The sequence below is a fragment of the Quercus robur genome, chromosome 1 (assembly GCF_932294415.1).
Source record: "Quercus robur chromosome 1, dhQueRobu3.1, whole genome shotgun sequence".
In the NCBI taxonomy this organism is placed as follows: domain Eukaryota; kingdom Viridiplantae; phylum Streptophyta; class Magnoliopsida; order Fagales; family Fagaceae; genus Quercus; species Quercus robur.
In genome coordinates this window covers 52,677,510-52,688,848 of record NC_065534.1, presented here as the reverse complement: position 1 = coordinate 52,688,848, position 11,339 = coordinate 52,677,510, and the positions used below count along the sequence as shown (strand labels likewise).

Here is an 11,339-nt window from a genome sequence, read left to right as displayed (position 1 = left end):
TATGCTTCTTGTATGCATACACATACTTGAAGTATGCATACGTATACAGCTAGGCTACATACGTAGGCCTTATGTATGCGTATGCATACTTAAGGCCAGAAACCCTAGTTTGGCCTTTTCTGCTTCTGTTTCTTTATTTTATGTCTAATATGTCTCTGTTCTAGCTTATTTTCATATGTATATGTTTCTATTTCTCTGTTTATTTGTTTTTTTGCCTTTAACATGTTTAATTAGGGTTCCCTTTTTATGTTTTCTTTGCTTTGTCATGAACATGCATTCATATGTCCATGCATTGATGCATACGTGCTATGGTGTAGTAAGGTAAGTGAGGTAAGTTATGCATTCACATGAACATGCATTTGGTTATGGATATGATGAATATGGTATACATTGGATGTGTAACCTAAGTTTGTCTTTGATAAGATAACATGATCGCTTGATTTCCACATGCTTATGTTTCTGCCTTTGTAATGTATGCTTGTTTGTTTGCTACCTTAGATGAAATATGAGATGAAATGTCTTGATAGGAATATGCTAGGGTTTGTGATATGATGATATGCATGATAGATGTATGTTAGGCTTGATGTGATTTGCCATGATAAATGTATGTTAAGGTTTTTGGGATGATTGATGCCATGTTGATTGTTAGATTAATGTTAGTGTGTGTGAGTTCAAAATGCAATATTGAACATGCCTTTAATGAGATTAAAACGTAAAACACAATGAGTGGAAGCCAACCTACGGGTCGGGTAGGGTTGGGTGCTTAACACATTCCCATCCCCATACCTAAACTTCGAACCCATACTTTGGTAGTAAGATTAGTTCTTCCACGTAAGTGCGCTACATATGTGGTTCCTCAACCTAAACTAGGTGGCGACTCCATTTCTTTTCTCTGCCTTGGTTTACTCAGCCGAGGCGTACTCCCTTCCAAGCATTTTGCGCCCACAATGACTTTCTCCTAAACTCCAATGAAGACATTATAAAGCTGATTATGTCTCCACCAAATTCCCCCTTGCCTGCACAGGTGCAATGGACCATCTCCCTTAACATGGCCATAATCATTGACGAAATATGGAAGTCTAGGAATCTCATGTTGTTTTAGGAGGGCAAAGCAAACCCTGTCAAAGCCAGGCAAAATGTCCAAGAAAAATTCCTTGAAATAAGAAAAAGGTTTTTTCTCCGGCCATTCAACCCTCATTGGTGCAAATCACAGCAACATGGACTCCTCCACCTTAAGATTGGGTCAAAATTAATGTAGATGCTGCCCTAAATAGCTCAAGGTCTGCTTTAGCTGTTGTAGCAAGGGACCATCACAGTGAAGTTATTTACATATAGGTAAAAGGCATCAAATCTATACCCTTGCGCAAGCGGAAGCTGAAGCCCTACTGTGGGCAATGCACCTAGCTATCCAAGAACGATGGAGCTCTGTCATCTTTGAAGGAGATGCAAAAAATTGCTTTGATGCCATAACATGTTCAGAGCATATCCTTGAATGGCTTACAAGCACAACTATCAGTAATATCCATTGTTTATTTTCTTGTTTTATATCTGTTAAATTTTGTTGGGTCTAGAGGACTTGTAATTCTGCCGTTCATGAGACTGCAAGATTTGCTTTAAACTCCTTTATAGGCTTTTGTTTTAATAAAGGAAATCTCCTACCCTCTCTTGAGGTAGTTTGTAAGCACGAGTTACATACTAGTTTAAATAATAGAAGAACCAAAGTAATATCATATTTTTATTGTTAAACTAAAACAAAAATAATGGTACGTCTACAATATCTTTACAAAAATATTTAAGTCATTGGCTATTACTAGTTATAATTTGGATTCATCACTAACATCATTTTTTTTATCTACTAATAATAATACCTAAAATTTATCATAAAAATATTGTAAAAATATTATAAACCTAACATTTCTCCTAGAACATACACATCCCCGCAATCTTTACCGACATATGTCACACACCATATTGATCAAAAGATCAATGCGTGAGTTTTTTGTTTTTATTTTCTTGGTGAAATCAGCATATCGAAACCCATCTTAAACGAACACAATTCCCATATTGACACGTGTCCCATCTCGTATCCTTCACAAATTCCACCAAAACAGAGTGGTGAGGATAGCAAACCCAAAAAAAGGAAAGAAAAAGAAAGGCGCGCGAAACGAAGCTCCATAAAAGAGCGCAAAAAATTAATTTTGGAGCCAAAATCAGCCTCTTATGGTTCTCGGCGGGAATCACCCAAAACACAAAACAATTAAATTGTATTCTTTTTATAAAAATAATTAAATCAGTTTCAGGTTATTATCAAATACTTAGAAATGTCGCTTTTTAATTTTCCACACCCCAAAAAAAAAAAAAAACCAAATATCTTTGAGGGAAAATCATCATCAACAAAATAATTTATTAACTTTTATAAATTTATTTTATATATTTCAAATAGACTATCATAAAAAAAAAAAAGAGAAAAGAAAAGACTATCATCAAGTATTAACCATTTTTCACACTGTCTAACCTCAAAAAGAAAAAGGAAAAAAAGGTGAACCAAACATGGTCTTTTGTGTTTGTGAGATTGTGTGAGGTTTTAAAAAAATAAATAAATCTGAGAGCAAAAGCAAACTCCCACTACTCCTTCTTGAAACTTGAAGCCTGAAACCCCATTTCTCAAAAACGCCGTCGTCTGAATCTTGTCTCTGATATCATATGGAAATGGTAATGACAATCGACGTTGATGAAGACCCAAAAATGGACGGCTCTGATGTCCCCAGAAAGACCCAGAAGCGAAAGAGAGTGTGTCCAGAGACTCTGAAACCAGAAGAAAAAGCGGCTCAAATGGAGGATCTAAGGTTGGAGCTTGATGGCTTGTTTAAGTACTACAAGGAAATGAAGGAGAAGAAGGTTTTTTTCGACGTGGGAATGTGTAGTAGTAGTTCCAGCACTGTGGCGGTGTTGATGGAAGAGTCTGAGCTTCCTTTGTCGAAGCTTGTGGAGGAGATTCATCAAAAGTTGAAAGATGGAATGAGTGCGGCGAATGTGAAGAATAGTGTGTTAAAGGTTGGGCAGAGAGTGATGTATGGAGTGCCTAATGTGGAGGCTGATGTGCTTGAGGATCAGTCTCAGACTTGTCTTTGGTGTTGGGAGGTAATGGGTTTTCCATTTTTCTGAAATCTTAATTTGATTTTGATTATTGCTTTTTCTCAAGTTCTATATTTCTTTTGTGAAATGGGTGGTTTCTGCAGTTTTTATTTTTTATTTGTTTATTTGGGTGATGGGTTTATGAGGTTCATTTGTGCTTGATTCTCGATTCTGGGTTTTTTTTTTTTGCAATTGAATATGAATCTGTTTATTTTTTATCGATGGTTATGTGTTGGATGTGGTACATTTTTTGCTTTATTTATTTAATGTGATTGTTAGTTATTTCGGATATGGTGTTGGGTCTTGTTTGATTTTGCTTTCTGAGTTTTTGCAATAGATTTTATGTCTGTTTCAATTATTGATGTTTATGTGAATCTTTTAGAGACTATGGATATGCTTAAACTGTGTTATGTTCAATTAATGTATGTGGGTATATCTAATTTGGTGTTGGAAGGGGAATAGTTTCAATGTTTCATTAATCTCTTCTCAGTATCAATGATTTTTATTCATTTTGTGTCGTTCTTGTTCTTTAAGACATTACATCAAATGGGGAACAGCAATTTGTCTGGACTTTTATTGGAAATTTGACATATTTGCTATCAGCTGTTTTGTTTTTCGAGCTATTCTGAGCTTTGTTTTCGCTTTGATTTGCAGTGCTTACTTGATAACTCTAATTTTTTTTTTTTTTTACGTGCTTTGCAGTGTGCTCAGTTTGTTGGCTTATTAATGATTCAAATTATTACGTTCTTTGCAATGTACTGACTTTTTTGTGTGTACAGAGTCTTTCTTGTGTGTACCGAGTCTTTCTTGTGTTCCGACATGCCATGTTATTTCTCATCACTTACAGCAAATTTTATGGGAGATTGCATTTCTTACTGTTTGCCTATTTGCAATGTCGATATAGCACATTATACTTTGTTGATTGTAAATCACTTTGCTTTCATTAGCTGTATGTAATCTCTACAGGTCTATTAATTGATTTTTTTTTTTTTTTTTTTTTTTTTTTTTTTTATATATATATATTATATATTATTGCATAGACAAGGGATATGAAGTTGATTCCAAAAGCAATACGTGCAGAATTGAATCTTCGCCGCACTTGTCGAAAAAAGATCCATGAGAGGATTACTGCTGTTTCTGGTAATATGATTCCTTAGATGAATGGTTTGATGGCTTGATTTATAAGAGAGGGGCCTATATAGTGGCTTAGGGCAATAGTTTTTACTGATATGTGCAGATGTAAAGCAAAACTTTGGTATTCTTTTAAGGTTTTCTAGTAATTTTTTATGCACACCTAAGTTTGTTTGGTGCTCTAATGTAGTCTGTGGCATATTTCAGCAATGATGACAACATTACAAAAGTCAGAAAGCAATAAGAGTTACAAACACGACCTGGCAAAGGCAGTCGAAAAGCTTGGTAAAGTGCATAAGGAAGCAGATATTCGTTCATATATGGATAAGCTGTTACAGAAAAATGGGGCAGACATGTACGTATCTGCACTGGATCTATGAGATCTGGTGCTTTAATTTATTTTTTAAATGTTTTTTTTAAAAAAAAAATATTATTTTTAAATGATTTTTTTCCTGGCTAAATCTGCTGTTGTAGGGCTGAAAAGGAAGCAAAGCGAGAAGGCAAAATGCGAATTAAAGACATGGAGAGAAATAATAGAGATGTTGAAAAAGAGAAGAAAAGAATGGAACGTGAATTTCAAAAGGAAAAATTACAAAATGTAAGTGTTTTTTTTTTTTTTTTTTTTTTTTTTTTTTTTTTGTGGTTCTGTTAAATGTCATTTAGTCATGGCTGTAGGCCTGTAGCTTCTGTTGTAGGGGAATTTTACTGGGATAAGGTATTGTAAATCATATAATTGCTCCTGTAAGGTTACTAAACTGCAAAACAAATAAACAAGGAAAAATTTCTCATAGATATTAATTTCATGTGCAGAACAAGATTTTCATTTGTTTGCAAAGAGCATGCGAGGTTCTATTTCATGGATTGAGTTGAATATGATATATAAATCTAACTGTATAAGTTTATCCCATTCCTAATATACTGATATCATTCCCCATATATAATTAAGGTAGATATTGCTGACTTAACCGTTGATAACTTTCTCTGCTTCTTATTCATGTTTCTTTGAATCATTTAAATATCTCAGGAAAAGGAGGCTGAAAAAGACGAAAAGCGCCGTGAAAAGGAAGAGTCTGAAATGAGGAAACAGTTACGGAAGCAGCAAGAGGAAGCTGAGAGGGATCAGCGGCGTCGAGAAAAGGAAGAAGCTGAATTGAAAAAGCAACTTTCTATACAAAAGCAGGCTTCAATCATGGAACGTTTTCTTAAAAAAAGCAAAACTAGCCCTATGTGTAACAATGGCCAATCTTCAACTAAAATAGCCACATCTGATTCAACAAGTAAAAAGAGTGAAAAAATGCCTGATGCAGTTACTGTGTCAATGGACTGTGCTCTTTCAACAAATGATGAGATTGGTGTAGACGATGTCTGGAAGTAGGTTTCCTCCTTTATCGTACTGTTTAATTTTGTAGGCCATGTTTATCTCAAAACTCTTGTAATTTGAAATTTGTTACACTGTGCAGGGTACACTTGTCTTCCTGGCATTGCTTAGGTCACTCTATACGTTCAAACAGAAAACAACATTGGGGAATACGTCAGAAGCCTAAGACTGAACTATTTAAGGAACTTAAGCTCTCAGCTAATAGAGTGGTGGCTCGTGATGATGACTTGAACATAGATAAGCTTGCAGATGGATGGGGAGAACAGATTTCTGATGATAGATTTTCCCAAGCTACAGATAGTTCTCTCCCTGATGTCAAGAAGTTTAACCAGAAGAAGCAGTTGTTGCAGTTTGCTAAGAGCCATAGACCTGCATTTTATGGTATTTGGCATAAAAAAAGGTGAGCTCCTGTGTTATGACTTATGATTTTGAATTTGTCGTCTGTTCTGTGAGGCTAAGCTAGATCTTATTGGATTATTTAACATAGTGTGTTTTAAAGCAGTAAATCTAAGAAAATCATTCTTGAAGAATCCAACTATCTTTTAGCTCTTCTGTGCTTTATATGCTTGGTTTTTTGTTTGGATTTCCTTTTGTAGTTTAATTGGACATGTGGGGCTTCAGCTTCAGCAACATTTCTATATCCACAGAATGATGTGGAGTGGTTGTAAACAAATCAATTTTAAAAGCAAATTAAATAAGTTTCAATGAGTTGGACCATAAAATTCTTAACTAAGCCCTTTGAACTATTTTAAGGATTTGAACTTTTCAATGTGATTATATAAGTTGTGGTTAAGAATTCATTAATCATGCAGTTAGGAGATTCAAGTCACGGTGTTCGTTATCTGTTTTCAGTGTATGCATGTATAATGTATGATTGAACAAGACAATGAATGAGCTTAAGTATTTGTGCTCTTCCAAAATTTGTGCATTAGTGTTGTCTCTAGAATAGAGTCATTACTCATGTGCTCCTAGTCTAAGTAATTTTTATGTCAGATTGGATTTTTATTTTTAACTGCCTTCAATGCAAGTGTTGGAAATTTAATTGTAGCATCTTCTGAGTATGTCTGATATTAGTATCTGTGGTCTAGCTTGCAGTTTTGTTTTGTATCTATGAAATGTATGGTCTCTAATGAAGGAACAATTGACATTTATTGCTGTAAGGTTTAACTGGAATTTGGCATTGATTTTATGTGCTTTAATGCATCTTCAGTCATGTTGTTGGCCCGCGCCATCCTTTTAAGAAGGACCCAGATGTGGAGTATGACATTGATAGTGACGATGAATGGGAGGAGGTATTATCTGAGTTATCTTTAGTAAAAGTGAATCCAGTTTTCTTTCTTTCATGGAAATCATTAAATTAATCAATATTCTAAATATGAAGTTCAAAACTGACATCATCATTGTCCAGGAGGATCCTGGAGAGAGTCTTTCAGATTGTGATAAAGATGAAGAGGAGGAAACTTTAGAGGAAGGATGTTCAAGAGTTGATGATGAAGAGGAAAGTGAAGATGGCTTTTTTGTACCTGATGGTTATCTCTCGGAAAATGAGGTATGACTTCTGACAGCTGAGAAGCTGGATTTCGCCTTATGCCTGATGATAGGCACTCTCTTCTTCCCCTTCCAAGAAAAAAAAAGTAAAAGTAATGTTTGTATTGGTATATAGTTAATGTACAGTTTTGTGGATGATCCATACATTGCTTTAGTGGCTTTGTTAACATGATATACTAGTTGAAAAATTTACTTACACTCAAAATGACAAAGCTCATGTCCCAAATTGCTCACTTATTTTGAGGTTATGACAGTTCTTTCCCTTATGCATTGGTAGTGATTTTACTGGTTCATACTACAAGTACGATGAAAAGGGCTTGCAAAATATTTTAAATTAAGTTGCTACATCTTTTGCGTTTTCATATTTCCTTAATCCTTCTTAGAGAAGTTGAATTGGAGTTCACCTCTTTTTAGACCATCTGCATTGATTAAAACGACATTATGAAAAACTCCTTTTTCCTATTTGTTCTGACTAAGTGCTCATTTCAAATGAATGTCACCTCTTTCTTATAATATCAATATAAAAGTGTTTTCCTGGCAGAAGTACTAAGACATCAAAATAGTTTTTAGAAATGCAAACTAATAGTCAACCTGTATAATGTTTTTCATTAAGTATGAGGTCCCAAGAAGATAATAGAATGTCTTAGCTGTTTGATACTTGAGTAATGAGAATGTGGTGCTCATTGAAGTACATTTAAGTAGTAGCTTCATGGACATATTTGAAACCTGTCTAGTTTACTCTATTAGGGTCTCAAAAGGTCTTTGCATGTTTGCAGTAAAAATTTTCTGTAACTTTGCTGAGACTGACAGTTTGTTTGTAGATAATAAAGATATAACTATTTGATGGCTTTAAAATTTTGAAAGATGAAATGGAATGAAAGAATAGATCACAACTGGGATTGTCTGGGATTGTCACTAGGAATTCACTCTTTGTTTACTGATCCCAAGGGACTAATATCTAGCCATAAGTTCAAAAATCTTGAGCGCATTCCACACAAGCCACCTAAAAGACTATCTCTAGCATCTGTCCTTTCACAATATATCAAAGTCATTTCAAATACTCTCTCTCTCTCTCCATATGTATATATATTATTTTAACAAAAAATTGCTTGATTTGTGCTGCAGGGAGTACAAGTTGACAGAATGGAAACTGACGTCGTAGTTGAGGAGGCAAGAAGCTCTCCTAGTTGTAAGGAAGACTCAAAGAGTGGGGAGTTCTGCACATTGCTTCGACAGCAAAAATATCTAAACAATTTGACAGAGCAAGCTCTTCGGAGAAACCAGCCCTTGATTGTATTAAATTTGATGCATGAGAAGTCTGCTCTCTTAATGGCAGAAGATCTTATTGGTCCTCCTAAACTGGAGCAGATGTGTTTGCAAGCTCTGAGTATGTGTATTTTCCCTGATAGTGTAGAGATATCAATTGAAAACATGGAAGATGAGGATCAAGAAGCTTGCCTATCAAGTGGCAAGAGCAGTACCACACTGGTCTCAACTGTGAATAACATTCCAGACACAGACTTGCCTACAGTTGTAAGTTGGGCATTTCATTCTAGATGTAAAAGCTAGAAGTTCTTGAGAAAAATGTTTTTTTTTCCTGCTCTTATTGATACTATGAAATGTCAGGAGGGAGTAGGATTATTGCAATGTTTTGTTTCTGCGATTGATTTTATTGTTATGGCATTATGGCATACAATCTTTGGCTACTAACAGTAGCCTGCCTTTTTTGATTCCCCTCAGGTGTCTGCAATTCAGTCATCCCCACAGGGTATCAATAAGGTTATAGAATCTTTGCAGCAGAAGTTCCCTGCTGCCTCAAAGTCTGTGTTAAAAAATAGAGTGCGGGAAATATCGGAATTTGTTGATAATCGTTGGCAGGTCAGTGACTCTTTCTGAATGGTGAGGGCTAGGATACCTGTGTGCATGCATTTCTTTAGGCATTAGTAAAGAATTATGAAAATGGAGATTTTGGAAAATTATTTGGATTATAAATATATACACACTATTAGAGAGGGAATGGCCAAACTCCAAACTGACTTTCTTGTGGCACTATGGACATTAGGGAATGGTTGGAAATTTGGATGAACTGATCCGATGTTAAAAGTAAAGCTAGACATGTGCCCAAAAAAATGAAGAGGGAAAGAAAGGATTCAATTACATACAAACTTCTTAATATATGCATCATGTCCTTTTTGATGTGCTTCTCCTTGACGGGTCATCCTAATCAATATATATATACATATATATACATACATACATGCATATATATATATACATACATGCATATATATATATATATATATATATATATATAAGCAGAAACATCATGTGAGAGAGCATGAGGTCTTGCTATTTGGCGCTCTAATTTGCATTTAGCCTCTTTAATCTTTTCTCATTAAATTTTTTTACTGTTACCCAAAAGATCAGGTTAACTTATTTTTACTATCATCTAAAAGACGGGCTGCTGTTGAAAATTAGGCCAAATCAGACCAAACTTTATGAAAAACCCAAGCCCACTTATTCCCTTACATATTATGACCTAAGCATGGTCATTTCCCATGTGTAGATGAAAGCTAACCCACTTACAAACTCTCCTCCCCCACGTATTGATGAAACTTGAAAGTCATGGTTTTAAAAACTGAACTGAGAGCTGAACCCTTTTTTTCAAAATTCCCAGTTCAACCTGGTTTGACCGTTTTCACCAATTTTAGGGGTTTTTACCGGACTGGATTGGCTCCTGGTTCTCAGTTGAACCGGTTGGTCTGGTTTGGTCCGGTTTTTAAAACAATGGTATTTATTGTTTCAGTTTGAGACCAATATAATTTAATTATACTTTTTATGCAAATCTTGAGACCAACATACTTTTAGACAAAATTTTCTTGCGCATCGCACGGGTTTCCGATTAGTTACACCTAATAGTACAATTCACCCATTTAACCACCTTCTGCCCTAGAGAGGGCTTAAATTCTTAAGCTTTCACATTTGGGTCTGCTCCCTGATTCCTTTGTTTGCCCCTTAGGATATGCTTCTTCATGATGTCACTACATGGTATATCATTGAAGATGCTGCTTACCGGTTTTGAAAATATAGGTCCATGACGCAGTCTAAAGTTGCTGAAAACAAGTTTTCTTAATTTATGATATCTTGTGATGCAGGTCAAGAAAGAAATTCTCAACAAACTTGGCATGTCGATTTCGCCAGGTATATATGCACACTGATCTGGATTTTCTTAAATTTATCTTAGGATATATTTCTCTGAGATTAAGTCAGTTTTCTTTTTTTCATTCCCAGAAAAGGGTGGTGGGAGGACGAAAAGTATAGCTACATTTTTCTCAAAAAGGTGTTTGCCGCCTGCTGGTAGAAATATTAACCCCAATGAAACCTCACCTCAGCCATCTTTGAAGCCAAGTTTCACTGACCAATAAGAACAGTTGCACATATAATCATCTGTAGCATCCTTGCTTTTGTTTAGTTTCCCTCACAATTTTCTCCCTCTTGCCCATGTTCATGTATTTTATCAATCTCCTGATCCTTTTGTATACTGAATTGTGACCATTTTTGTTTTAGACACATGAATTAGAAGGAATTTGTTTTGCAAAACATTCTTTTCAAGTGCTTTGTTTGCACACGTACAAAGTGGACCAAGGGCCAGAAAAAGCTTACGTTAATTAGACTGAATTCAGGAAATGTTTATGCGAGCCATTTTGCAGTATTTACAAGCTAGCTGCATCCTTTGATCGGTGCCATAGTATGGTCATGGGGTTCATTGGTGATATTAGCCGTGCAACTCTCATTAGTGCCATAGTATGGTTGTGGCATGCGTTCGCTTCTGAAAACTGGATTAGCAAAGCAACTCTCATTTGTTGCATTAATTTTTAAGAGTGTTTTTCCTTGAAATAAATTTTACTAAGAAATATTTTAATCTTTTATAATACAAGATAGAAATCTTAGTCTAGTATAATCTAAGTGTATATGTGTGTGAAACTTCTTTTTGGAGACTTGAATTTTGACCCTTATCTTTCCACATATTACAATCACTTATACTTGTAGAGTGACTATTGCGTCAAGAGTGCGTGGTGGTGAAATATTTGTATTTGTCGAATGGGTCATGGGTGGCATTTACTAGGTGATGAAGTGGTCTAATTGC

General features: G+C 35.2%; 1 protein-coding gene across 1 annotated transcript; it reads left to right on the top strand.

Moving 5' to 3' along the window:
- Positions 1-2,487: 2,487 nt before the first annotated feature.
- On the top strand, positions 2,488-10,915 carry LOC126691713 (chromatin assembly factor 1 subunit FAS1). The gene is made up of 12 exons (XM_050386817.1): positions 2,488-3,141; positions 4,176-4,275; positions 4,474-4,621; positions 4,741-4,864; positions 5,291-5,637; positions 5,727-6,044; positions 6,855-6,936; positions 7,053-7,193; positions 8,318-8,725; positions 8,933-9,070; positions 10,348-10,393; positions 10,484-10,915. Exons 1-12 carry the CDS (start codon positions 2,704-2,706, stop codon positions 10,615-10,617), a joined length of 2,424 nt encoding a protein of 807 aa, XP_050242774.1. The 5' UTR covers positions 2,488-2,703; the 3' UTR covers positions 10,618-10,915.
- The last annotated feature ends 424 nt before the right edge of the window (positions 10,916-11,339 follow it).